We start from the raw sequence: 12775 nt of genomic DNA, 5'->3' as shown, positions 1-12775 counted from the left end.
CCCTTCTGAAGCGCTCTCGAGTCGTGACTCGATGGATCTATTTAATAATAATAATAATGGTGGTATTTGTTAAGCGCTCACTATGTGCAGAGCACTGTTCTAAGCGCTGGGGTAGACATAGGGGAATCAGGTTGTCCCACGAGGGGCTCACAGTCTTTATCCCCATTTTACAGATGAGGGAACTGAGGCACGGAGAAGTGACTTGCCCCCAGTCACACAGCCTGACAAGTGGCAGAGCCGGGATTCGAACCCATAACCTCTGACTCCAAAGCCCGGGCTCTTTCCACACTGAGCCACGCTGCTTCTCCATTTTCTGCAGAACGTCCTGCCTTCTGCCAGAATCCGGAACCTTTCTAACCGTTCTTCCCTCATCGTTGTCGTGGTCTCTGCCCTGCCTCTTCCACCTTCTCCCTGGATTTTTCCTAGCATCAATTGTCTCCAGAGAATCCGTCTTCCCGATGATGTGTCTCAGCTGTGTGACTGTGGGCAAGTCACTTCACTTCTCTGTGCCTCAGTTCCCTCATCTGTAAAATGAGGATGAAGACTGTGAGCCCCACGTGGGACAACCTGACTCCCCTGTCTACCCCAGCGCTTAGAACAGTGCTCTGCACATAGTAAGCGCTTAACAAATACCAACATTATTATTATTATTGTTATTATTATGTGTCCAAAATATGCTCATCTAAGTCGACTCATTTGGCCTTCCAAGGACCACCTCGGCTTAGTTTGCTCTGTTCCCAGCACCTGATAATAATAACTGTGTTATTCGATAAGTGCTTACTACGTGCCAGGCACCGTACTGAGCGCCGGGGTGGACACAAGTAAAGCGGGGTTGGACACAGTCCCCGTCCCACGTGAGGCTCGCGGTCTCCATCCCCATTTTACAGATGACGGAACCGAGGCCCAGAGAAGTGAAGTGACCTGCCCGGGGACACACAACAGACAAGTGGCAGGGTCGGGATTAGAACCCAGGACCTTCCGACTCGCAAGCCCGTGCCGCCGACCCCGGGGGCAGGGGCTCCCAAGCCCCGAATCCCGGATAATTAATAATAATAACTGTGGTATTTGTTAAGCGCTGTGTGCCGGGCACTGTACTAAACGCTGGGGTGGATACGACCAAATCGGGTTGGACACTATCCCTGTCCCACGTGGGGCTCACATGGGTTCAAATCCCGGCTCTGCCACTTGGCAGCTAGGTGACTGTGGGCAAGTCACTTCACTTCTCTGTGCCTCAGTGACCTCATCTGTCAAATGGGGATGAAGACTGTGAGCCTCATGTGGGACCCACTGATGACCCCGTATCTCCCCCAGCGCTTAGAACAAGCGCTCTGCACATAGTAAGCGCTTAACAAATACCGACGTTATTATTCGTCCTCATTTTACAGATGAAGTAACGGGGGCCCAGAGAAGTGAAGTGACTTCGCCAAAGGTCACACAGCAGACGAGACCACGAGGGTGAGGGAGACTGAGGGCCGAGGCTCGGGTTGGCATCGTGCTTGGGTATCCCCTCATCTCGGGAACAGCGGGGCGCCGCTAGACAGTAGCGAGGGGGGCTGTGCTGGCCGGAACAGGCCCGGGAAACCCCCAGTTAGCGTGGGACCCCTCGACCACGGAGATGGATGGCACATCCCGAGAGAAGAAGGGCTAGGGCGCCGTCCGCATGTTGGATTTTAAGGAACGATCGCTGGGGTATTTGTTAAGTGCCAAGCCTTGTACTGAGCGCCGGGAAAGATACGAAGTAATCGGGTGGGACACAATCCCTGTCCCACACTGGGGCTCACAGCCCACGTAGGAGGGAGAACGGGGTTTCCGAAGGTTTCTCTCTGGAGGGGCAGGGGTGGGGGACGCGGTCCCGGCTCTGGACCCGGGCAAGGAAGGGGCAGGAAGTCGAGTCTGGATTCTGGCCTCTTCCCTGGACCGCTGGGGCCTGGCCTGCTTCCTCCAAGAAGGCCTACTGGGTTCCATAAATAATGACGGTATTTGTTAAGAGCCTACTCTGTGCCAAGCACTGTTCTAAGTGCCGGGGAACAGCAGACCGTTTCTCCGCCCCGGATCCCCGGCTGAGAGGGTAAAGAGGGGTGTTTCCGAGGCCCCCAGGAACAAGTCAGCCGTCAGCACTAAGCCTTGAGCTGTTTTATTACTCCATTAGGCTCTCCCCGGGAAAGATCCTGTACGCATCCCCTATATACACCCCTTTAGCCCTTCCGCCAGAGTCCCGGGGGTCCCTGTCCCCCCCCCCCTCAGGCCTAGGGGCGGCACCCGAGATGTCCCCCCACAGATCCCCCCAACAATGGCTCCTGCTTTCTCCATCCCACCCCTCCCTCCCCCTCCCCACAATCTGCCGGGGTCCCTCCGCCCCTGCCCCTCTAATGCGGGGTCCGGGGCTTCCAAGCTGGGGCGCGGGGATGGCGGGAGGTTGGAGATCGGGGAGGGGGCTTGGCCACGGCGACAGCTCAGGAAGGAGGCTCTTCGGGGGGCGGCGAGAAGCCGCTCAGGTCCCGGCCGATGATCTCACTCACTGGAGGGGAGAGAAGGGGGTGGGGAGGAACTAAGGGTCCCGCGACCACCGCTTTCTTCCGTCTACCCTAAATGCCCAGCGCTTGGCCCAGTGCTCTGCACACTGTAAGTGCCCGATAAATACTTTCACTCCTCCCCCCGTTGCCGGCAGCCACCCCCAGGCCCCAAGCTGTCAGCCCCTCGCTCTCTGGCCTCTCTGCCCTGGCTCGCCTTTAATATTATCATTATTGTTACTATTGTAATTATTGTTATCAATAGTATTTGTGACGCTCTTTCTATGTGCCAGGAACTGTTCTAAGAGCTGGGGTAGGTAGAAAAATAATCGGATTGGATGCAGTTCCCGCCTCTCCTAGTGCTGACAGTCTTAATCACCGTTATACTAATTAGGTATTAGCTAGTCAGGCTGGACCCAATCCCTGTCCCACATGGGGCTCACAGTCTTAATCCCCATTCTACGGATGAGGGAACTGAGGCCCGGAGAAGGTAAGTGACATGTCCCAGGTCACACGGCGGACAGGCGGCAGAATGAGAACTGGAACCCAGTTCCTGCTCACTCCCAGGCCTGTGCTCTAGCCAGTAGTCTCCGCCACTCGTCTGCTCTGTGACCTTGGGTAAGTCACTTCTCTCCCTCTGGGCCGCAGTTCCCTCATCTGTAAAATGGGGATGAAGACCGGGAGCCCCATGTGGGGTGGGGACTGGATCCGACCCGATCACCTTGGATCTACCCCAGTGGTCAGAACGGTGTTTGGCACGCAGGAAGTGCTTAACAATTATTATTATTTGGGGGAGGGGGCTCCCTACAAATACCACAATAAGAATGATTATTAGTATCGTTATCATCTGGGGGTGGGGGCTTCCTCCCGCTCAGGCCGAAAGGGGACCTGAAGCCCCAACTCCTCCAAGCCGAACCCCAGACCCCCCCTACCTTCCTCCAGGGTGATGCCGTGGACGGGCAGGCTGTCTCGGAAGCCGCCGCTGAAGCCGCCCCTGCCTTTCCCGGGCTCCAGGACCCCCTCCCCGTACCCCTCGGCGGCGGGGTGGGGGACTCTGGGCGGAAAGGGGGCTTCGGGCGGGGGGGAGGCGGGCAGCGGGGGGCGGTAGGCCGCCGGAGCGGGGAACGGGGGTCCCAGCGAGTAAGGGCCGCCCCCGTAAGGGTCGGGGGAGAAGGGCCGGGGAAGGAAGGCGGCCGGAGGGGGTCGTGCACAGCCCGGCTCGGGGAAGACCCGTAGGCCGGGCCTGTAGGAGGGGGGGCCCGCCTGGGGGTAGAGCGGGGGCGCCCCGAAGCCGAATCCTTCGGGCAGGTAGGAAGGGTCGTAAGGAGGGTCTTCGGGGGGGTAGGGGGGGTAGGGAGGGTGGGGGGGGGAGAAGTCCATGTCGGTCCTGAAGGGTGGGCCCGGGCCCGAAGGGAAGCCGTGGAGAGAGGAATCGGGGAGCGGCTCCTCCTTGAAGATCACTGGAGGGGGGTCGGAGAGCCGGGTTGGGGGGGGGACTGGCGGGGGGGGGGGGGTCCCGCTCCCCTCCCCCCAGCTCGGCCCCGACCTCCCCTCATCTCTCCGCAGCCCCCTCCCTCCCCCGGCAACTCTCCGACCAGGCAAATCTCGAGGGGTCCTGAGGTCAGGGTGGTTTCCACCTCTTCCCCGGGGGCCCCCCCAAATGCCTGCCCCGGGGGCAACCCAACACCACCCCCACAGGTCTCCCCGAGTCTCACCGGGCAGGAACTTGAAGCTGTGAGTGGGACTCCTCTTCCTCCTCCCGTTGGAGACGTAGAAATGGACCTGGACGGGCCTACTCACCCGCTGGTTGCTGTACTCGGGGACGGCCAGGACCAGGGTCGCCTGGCGGGGAGGCGGAGGGTCGGAGGAGGAGTGGAGCTGGACCGTCCATTCACGGGCCCGGATAATCCACCGCGGCCTTTCTTTAGGGTCGTGGGGACCCCTCCCCTCCCCGGGTTCCCCGTTACCTCGTTGCTCTTCGGCCGGTTGACGGTGGCTTCTTCCTCCCACTGCAGCTTCCCGTCTGTAATAATAACAATAGTAACGATGGCATCTGTTAAGCGCTTACCACGTGCCAGGCACCGAACTAAGCGCCGGGGTGGATACGAGTAAATCGGGTTGGACACGGTCCCTGTCCCACGCGGGGCTCCCGCTCTCAATCCCCATTTTCCAGATGAGGGAACCGAGGCCCCAGAGAAGTGAAGCGACTCACCCAAGGTCACCCAGCAGACAAGTGGCGGAGCCGGGATTAGAACCCAAGGCCTGCTGCCTCCCGTGCTCTAGCCACTAGAGCGGGGGGTCTGGGGCACCCCCGGGTCGCCTCAGGGGTCCAACCCCCAGCTCCCTCCGGGAGGGTGGGGGGGGGGGGGCCGCAGCTTCTCCCAAGGGGAGGGGAGTGGGGGGGGTCCCTCCCCGCCCCGGCGGACCCTCACCGGGACCCCTCTCGATGAAGACGACTTTGGAGTCCGGTAGGAAATTGGCCCCCGACAGCACCAGCTCCTCGCCGCCCTGCACGGAGCAGGCGTTCAGGCTGTACGTCTCCACCTGAGGCAGCTCCTGGGCCGAACGCTGGGCTGCGGGGGGAAGGGGCGGAGGCTGCAGACGGGCAGGGGTCCCGCTTCCCCTCCCCTCCGGGCCCAGAGACGCCCGACACCCCCTCAGCCTGCTGGGCGCCGAAGTGCCAAGGGGAGAGGGAGAGGGGGTGACCCACCCAGAGTCAGCCATTTATATTCACTGAGCGCTTACTGTGTGCGGAGCACCACGCTAAGCGCTTGGGAGAGGACGATACACTCCTAATAATGAGGATGGTATCCGTTAAGCGTTTACCAGGTGCCAGGCACTGTTCTAAGCGCCGGAGTGGATACGAGCAAATCGGGTTGGACACGGTCCCCGTCCCACACGGGGCTCACGGTCTTAATCCCCATTTTACAGATGAGGGGACGGAGGCCCAGAGGAGTGAAGTGACTTGTCCAAGGTCACACACAGACAAGCGGCAGAGTCAGAATTAGAGACCATGGCCTTCTGATGACCCAGACTCCGTCCACTAGACCACACTGCTTCTTGGACTACAACGTAACGGGCACGTTCCTGGCCCACAACAAAATTGCGGTCTAATGATAATAATGATAATGTTGGTATTTGTTAAGCGCTTACTATGTGCAGAGCACTGTTCTAAGTGCGGGGTTAGATACAGGATAATCAGGTTGTCCCACGTGAGGCTCACAGTCTTAATCCCCATTTTACAGATGAGGGAACTGAGGCACAGAGAAGTGAAGTGACCTGCCCACAGTCACACAGCTGACAAGTGGCAAAGCTGAGATTCGAACCCATGACCTCTGACTCCCAAACCCGTGCTCTTTCCACTGAGCCACGCTGCTTCTCTAAGAGGTCCAGAAGAGGGGGCAGACGTTAATAGAAAGAAATGACCGACAAGGACATGAGTGCTGCGGGGCTGGGAGGTGGGGGGATGAATAATAATGATGATGACGAGGAGGATGGTATTCGTTAAGCGCCTACTTTGCACCGAGCGCTGTTCTAAGCGCCGGAGCAAGTCAGGGCGACGCAGAGGGGCGCTCCCCGGGGCACGGGCCGGGTCGGGGGGCCGGGGGCTGGCTGGAAGGGGAGGGGGACGAGGGGCGGAGGGGGAAGGCCGGGGCCACTCACAGCATTCAATGGGCACCGAAGCCGCCTGAACGGAGACCACTTTCCCGCCTCCCTGGGGCACGTGCACCCGAAACACCAGCCGCACCCGCGTGTTCTTGCGCCCGATGTCCGTCTCCCCCTTGCGCAGTTCGATGTCCGAGTTCCGCAGCTTCAGGATGCCCGCGCAGTCGATGCTGCCGACACGGCCCCGGAGGGTTAGCCGATCCCGTCCTCCCTGCCCCCGCCCCACCCGGGGGCCCAGCGACGACCCTGGGCGGGCCCCCCCCCCGGCCCCCCGCAATCTCCGCGTGGGTCTCCGGTAAGCGCGGCCTAGTGGACAGAGAAGGGGCCTGGGAGGCGTAGGACCTGGCTTCTCATCCCGCCTCTGCCACCTGCCTGCCGGGTGACCTTGGGCAAGTCACTTCACTTCCCCGTGCCTCGGTTTCCTCGCCCGTAAAGTGGGGACTCGATACCCGTTCTCCCTCCTATTTAGACCTGGAGTCTCGTGTGGGACCGGGACCGGGTCCGACCCGATTAACCTGTGTCTACCCCAGCGCTTAGAACAGTGCTCGACACATAGTCGGCGCTTCACGGATAACAGACGCAAGGACGAAGCGCTGGGGGAGAATATCTTGCCTCTACCCCTCGGGGGCTCTGAGTAGGAGGGAGTAGGATTAAATCCACTCTTTTCAGGTGAAGAAACTGAGGCACAGAGAACTGTAGCGACTTGCCCAAGCTCACCCCGCAGAAAAGCAGGGGCAGGGGGATTAGAACCCAGGTCCTCTGACTCCCAGGCCCAGGATCTTTCCACTAGGCGCGGCTGTTTCCCTGTTGACCACGGGATGATGGGAAAGACTGGAAATCATGATGATGACGATGATGATAACGGTATTTGTTAAGCGCTTACTACGTGCCGAGCACCGTTGTAAGCGCTGGGGTAGGTACAGGTCCTCAGGTTGTCCCACGTGGGGCCGACGGTCTTAATCCCCATTTTTCAGATGAGGTCACTGAGGCACAGAGAAGTGAAGTGACTTGCCCAAAGTCACACAGCCGACGAGCGGCGGAGGCGGGATTAGAACCCACGACCCGTGAGTCCCCCAGCCCGGCCTCCTTCCGCTAAGCCGCGCCGCTCCGGGAAGCAGCTGGCCAGAGGAATCGAGAGCGGTGGGGCGCCAAACTTGCCATCGCTCCCCAGAAAGGACCCCCCCCGACGGCCCCCTTCCCCCCCGGCCCCCCCCCGTACCCCCGAAACCCCTAGGACCCTTCTAAGAAAGAAGTCCAGGCAGTGGATTCCCAGGCCCCAGGAGCGAGGCAGGCCGACCCAGCTTCGGGGAAGGGAGACTGAGGCTCACTTGGCAGCCATGTTGTTCTCGGGCAGCAGGGACATCTCCAGAACCTTGGTGCCGCCGACCACCGCCTCGTAGCTGGCCGTGGCCACCATCTTGCCCGTGATGCGGTGCACCTGGTAGAAGGCGTGAGGCCTCAGGTTCCGCTCGTCCGCCGTGCCGATGAACATCTGCAGGGTCAGCGGCTTCTCGTTGTAGCCCAGGAGCTGCGGGAGGGCGGCGGAGGTCACGGCGACGCCCGTGGGACGCCCCCCTCCCGCCCCCCGGCCCCCAAACTCCGAGATCCACCCCAGGCCTCTCAACCCACCCCGAGGACGGGAGGGAAATCCTGGAGAGAAATCCCCCGGGCGGTGGGGAAAACCAGGCCGGGAGCGGCGTGTTGCTCTTGGTAGGGAGCCCGGCCTGGGCGGGTGGGGCCCGAGGGAGGGGGGACGCGAAGGGGCCGCCCCTTCCTACGCAGTCGGCCCTCCGTGACCTCTGACCCCCACCCCACAGCTAGCCGGTCACCCCTCCTCCAGGTACGGAGGAAGAGAGGTGACCCTCGGTCCCCCGTCCTCATCTTCCCCCACTGGGGCCCGCGGGTCACCGCTGCCAGGGAGCGTGGGAAAGGGCGGGCCCAGGGGCCGCCCAGCTGGATCCCATCTGCAGGGTGGGGAAGGGGAGGAAGGAGCGCCGGGTGACGTCAGGGGCCGGGCGAGAGGCCGGGCCCCGGGGCGGACCCGTCCGACCGTCCCTCCGCAGTTACCTTGACCACAGGGTGCCCGCCGGGTGCAGCCTTGACGGCTCCCCGGCTCCCCTCCGTCTCGTAGTGAGCCCGGTGGTGGGTGCGGGGCTGAACCTCGATCCTCAGCTCCAGCTGCTCGAACTGACTAGGCAGGGGCCAGTCCAGGGGGGGCAGAGCTGACGTCCTGGGGGGAGGGGCAGAGCCGTGGAGAGGGGGCGAAGCCCAGCGCGCCCCCCCCCCCCCGTCCCAGCCCCCCATCCCACCGCAGTGCAATCCCCGGACCACGGCCCCCTCCCGCTGACCGCTGAGTCTGGGTTGGGGGGCGTCCGGGGGGCTGGGATCCCCCACGGGGGGGGGGGGCATGGGGGGCTTTTGGAAAGACAGCGGGAAGTGGGATGGCCTCAGTGTCAGGATGGTGTGGGGGAAGGGGAGTTCTGCCTCTATCCCAAATAATAAGAACAGTGGTATCTGTTAAGCGCTTACTACGCGCCAGGCACCGTACGACGCCCCGGGGTGGACGCGAGCAAATCGGGTTGGACAGGAGGCTCAGGCGGGGCTCACGGGCTCGATCCCCATTTTACGGATGAGGGAACTGAGGCCCAGAGACGTGAAGGCCAGAGAAGATTAGGACCCACGGCCTTCTGACTCCCAGGCCCGGGCTCTATCCGCTCTGCTTGGAAAAGGCCGAGAGACCCCAGGCCAGAATAAGGATCATCTCCTACCTACCCCGGCGCTTGATACGGTGCCTGGCGCGTAGTAAGCGCTTAACAGACACCGCAGTCATCATTATATTACTGTTGTCGTTATGAGTGTTATGGGAGGAGTCCAAGGGAAAGGATGCCTGGAAGCCCAAGAGCTACAGAGAAGGAGGCTTTCTCTTTAGACGTCAGCCCTCTCAGGGTTCATTCATTCAATTGTATTTATTGAGCGCTTACTTCTACCACTACTAATGATGATGGTATCTGTTAAGTGCTTACTACGTGCCAAGCACTGTTCAAAGCACCGAGGGAGGTACAAGGCGATCAGGTGGTCCCCGTGGGGCTCACAGTCTTAATTCCCATTGTACAGACGAGGTAACTGAGGCACAGAGAAGTTAAGTGACCGTGCGCGGAGCCCTGCTCTAAGTCGCTCTACGCCGATGGGGTACGGTAAGAGGTCGGCGGGGCGGGGGAGACGCCCCTCGCTTCGGAGCCTGAGCTACGTCAGGCCGGGAACGACCCCCCGACCAGCCGGGTGCTCCCGGAGGGAATGCCGGTTTTCCGAGGGGGCAGGGGAGCGGTGCATGGAGAACCGGCGGTGGGGGAGAGGAGGGGAGAAGGGGCGTCTCATCCGCTCCACGGCCCCGTGGGCCCGGAGCGCCCTTCGGAGGCCGAGAGCCTCGCCTAGGCCTCGTCCCTCACCTGAAGACGGGACTGTGCCCCCCGATCCGGGCCTTGGACCAGGCCAGGGGGGAGGGCACGGCCAGGTAGTCCATGCCCGGGCCCTCCTTCCGGGAAGGGCCGGGCGAGGGGCTCGCCTCCTCCGGCCCGGGGGGCGCCTTCCCGTTGCACGGCGCGGGTTCCTCGGGCCGGGGCAAGGCCCCGGCCTGCTCGCTGGACGTCCGCCGCGTCTTCTGGGGGATGCTCTCGGCCGGGCCCGGGCCGGAGTACTCGAAGGGCCCGGGGGAGCCCGAGTCCCGGGCCAGCGGCGGGGGCGGCGGGGGCGGCGGGGGCGGCTCGGCCCCCTCGTCCCCCAGGCTGCCCCGGCGGGACAGGGCCGGGGAGGCGGAGGACGGGGTCCCGGAGCTGGAGTAGCGCCTCTTCCCGCAGGGCGAGGCCGGGCGCGGGGAGGCCGGAGCCGGGCCCGGGGCGCTGAGCAGCTGCCAGCCGTCCTCGGACGCCCGGCCCGCCGGGCCCGGGCCCGGCCCGTAGAGGCCCCAGGGGTCGTCGGGGGTCCAGGGCCGCGGCGAGGCCCTGGGGGAGGCCAGAGGCGAGCCCAGGCCGAAGCGGGAGGCCGCCTCGTTCAGCTCCGACTCCACCTCGTCGCAGGCGGCGTACAGGGCCGCCTCGTCCGAGGCGTCCGAGAAGAAGCTCCAGGACGAGAGGCTGCTGCTGCCGGGGCTGGGGCTGAAGAAGCCCCCCGCCCCGCCGGGACCCCCGGCCTCCCGGTAGCCCCCGAAGCCGTCGGCCGCCGGGTGATCCCGGGGGGAGCCGTCGCCCCACACGTCGGAGGCGTCGTCCAGCGGGGGCGGGGGGTCGGGCCCGGGCCCCGGCGGCGGGGAGATGGAGGTGATGCGGATGCTCGGACACTCCAGGACGCGCCCCCCGCCCGCCGACGACCCCGCCGCCCCTCCGCCGGGCCCGACCCCGGGCACCCCCAGCCTCACGCAGCGGGCCGGCTGGCTCTCCCACGTGCCCAAGGGGGGCGCCGGCCTGGGCGGGGGTGAGTGCATGCCCGGCCGTGGGGGCGGGGGCCGGGGGATGACGATGGGGGCCGCGCTGTAGGCCGGGGGGTCTCCCAGACCCAGGCGGCAGCACGGGGGGGCCTCCTCCTTGTCTAGCTCTGACCAGGTGGCCCAGGAAGGGAGAGAAGACGGACGAGGGTGGGGGACGGGAGACAGACACAGAGAGGAAGAGGGGCGAGGGTCAGGTGTGGGGGGGGGGGCTAGGGACCCCCCCCCCACGGCTTCCGAACTGGAGACTGGGAAACTTGGGGTCCCGGGCCCAAGGGGAGCGGGGGTTTGGGGACACCCCCTCTCCCGGACTCCCGGGCGGGTGGGAAGGGAGGGGTGACGGTCTGGGATTGACGACCCCCCCGCCTCGAGTTTTCCCTCTCCTCTCCCGGGCCCGGAGTGGGACTGGGCGGAGCAAAAATGGGGGGTGGGCGGGGCTTTCGGGGGGCGCCGGCCGAACACATGAACCCAATTAGCGGCGGTTCCCAAAACCCCTAAACTGCGCTGGCAGGCTCCCCGGTTGCCGTGGTGACGGCGGCTAGGGATGGAGGGGGGGGGCGGAGATGGGGAGAGCCCCGAGGCGGGGGGCGGGGTGGCCCCTCCCCCCTTCCCCCTCCCCAGGGGGGAGAGGCTGCGTGCCGGGCGGAGGAGGGGGCCGAGGGGGACGGGAGGGGGGGGATGGACGGATTCCGTGCGAGAGGAGGCCGCCGCCCCCGGCTTCGCCCTCCCTCTCCGCCATCTGCCTCTCATTGCGGCCAGACCGGGCCCGGGGGGGGGGGGATCGAGGGGTGGGCGACGGGATGGAAGGGGGGGGTCCCTCTGCTTTCCTCCAACCCCCTCCGTCCCCCCGGCCCGGGACCCCCCGACCCCCCGTCCCCAGCGCCCCCGGCCTCCCCTGCTGGGCCTTCGGCCCCTCCCGCCCCCCCGGACAGCCCCAACCCCAGGCCCGGCCGCCACCTAAAAAGGAAAAAGCGGCTCCCGCGCCCCCCAGGCCGGACCCCTCGACCCCCCAAATCCCACGGGGGCCCAGGACCGGCCCCGCGGGTCGTCGGCCCCCAGACTCAGCCCCCCCCCCCGGGGTCCATGCAGCCCCCTCCCCCCGGGCCCCCTCCCCTCCGCACTGACCTTCCCCCGGCCCCCCCGGGGGGGTCTCCTTTTCCTCCCCGAACACCAGCTTAAACTCCAGCTCCTCATCCTCGCAGCTCGCTGCCCCCATGGGTCCGGCGGCCGGTGCCCCCCGAGGGCCCCCGCTGGGCCCGGTGGGGGTCGTGGGGGGGGTCTCTGGGGTGGGGGGGCCGACTGATTCCCTCCCACTGTGCGCGGCGCCCCCTCCTCCTCCTCCTCCACCGCCGCCGCGGCCTCCCTCCCGACGCCCCCTTCTTTATTATAGAAACTTTTCCAAACTTTTTTTCCCCCCCAAACTTCTTCAAAGCGCTCCCCCCCGCCCCCCCCACCCCTTTCCAGCCCTGCCCCGATTGGCTGCCGGGGATGCTCCGGCCCCTCCCCCGGGATGAGATGGGAAAACCACGCACCCGCCCCTCCCCCCTTCTCCATCCCCTCTCTCTCCACTTCCCTCCCCCTCCCAAAAATGAATCGGGAAACGCCCCCCCTCCTTCCCCGCAACGCCCCTCTCTCCTCGACATGGGAAGATCGTTGGCCGAAGGGCCCGACAATCAACCCCCCCCCCCAAAATCCTCCTTCCCCCCCCTCGCCCAGGACCCATCCTTCCCCCTCCCCGGGGGTTCGGACTCCTGGGTCGATTGGCTTTAAAGGGGCCGCGTCTCCCGGGCGGCCGGGCTTCCTGGGGACCCCTCGGAGCCCCCTCCTCAATTTTGGGACCGACCCCCCCAAGAACCAGGACCCCCCACACGTTCCGGCCCGGGGCCCGGTCCCGGGAAGAGCGATTGGAGGGAGAAGCCGCTTCTTTTTGGAGTCAGCGAGGCCCCCCCCCATCCATCCGACCCTAAATCCTGGGGAACCCACCCCCCGACCGTCACCCCGACCGTCACCCCGGGTCCCCCCTTCTCCCGGAATTGGCTAAGGTGGTCTGATGGTGCCCCTTGGAAGGTCACCATAAAGACTTAGAATCTAGCGCTTAGTACGGGGCCCGGCGTTTAGTAAT

At 64.6% G+C, this 12775-nt stretch overlaps 1 protein-coding gene across 1 annotated transcript; it reads right to left on the bottom strand.

Annotated features, from left to right (window-relative positions):
* Positions 1-2111: 2111 nt before the first annotated feature.
* NFATC4 (nuclear factor of activated T cells 4) lies at positions 2112-11900 on the bottom strand. The gene is made up of 10 exons (XM_029077317.1): positions 11779-11900; positions 9623-10763; positions 8244-8406; positions 7505-7704; positions 6174-6346; positions 4943-5083; positions 4478-4533; positions 4226-4352; positions 3443-3970; positions 2112-2518 (listed from the first exon to the last, which is right to left on the bottom strand). Exons 1-10 carry the CDS (start codon positions 11867-11869, stop codon positions 2454-2456), a joined length of 2685 nt encoding a protein of 894 aa, XP_028933150.1. The 5' UTR covers positions 11870-11900; the 3' UTR covers positions 2112-2453.
* Positions 11901-12775: the final 875 nt, after the last annotated feature.

This window comes from Ornithorhynchus anatinus, chromosome 13 (assembly GCF_004115215.2).
Source record: "Ornithorhynchus anatinus isolate Pmale09 chromosome 13, mOrnAna1.pri.v4, whole genome shotgun sequence".
Classification (NCBI taxonomy): Eukaryota; Metazoa; Chordata; class Mammalia; order Monotremata; family Ornithorhynchidae; genus Ornithorhynchus; species Ornithorhynchus anatinus.
The sequence above is the reverse complement of the archived record's forward strand: the minus strand, read 5'-3'. Positions and strand labels throughout refer to the sequence as shown.

What these genes read in the sequence shown, in the direction of transcription:
- NFATC4 (XM_029077317.1), bottom strand. Translation starts at nt 11,869, where the DNA reads ATGGGGGCAGCGAGCTGCGAGGATGAGGAGCTGGAGTTTAAGCTGGTG. An exon ending in CCCGGGGGGGCCGGGGGAAG is followed by an intron (nt 10,764 to 11,778) that starts GTCAGTGCGGAG and finishes CCACCTGGTCAG; the next exon opens with AGCTAGACAAGGAGGAGGCC. An exon ending in ACCGGCCGAAGAGCAACGAG is followed by an intron (nt 4,353 to 4,477) that starts GTAACGGGGAAC and finishes CCTCCCCGCCAG; the next exon opens with GCGACCCTGGTCCTGGCCGT.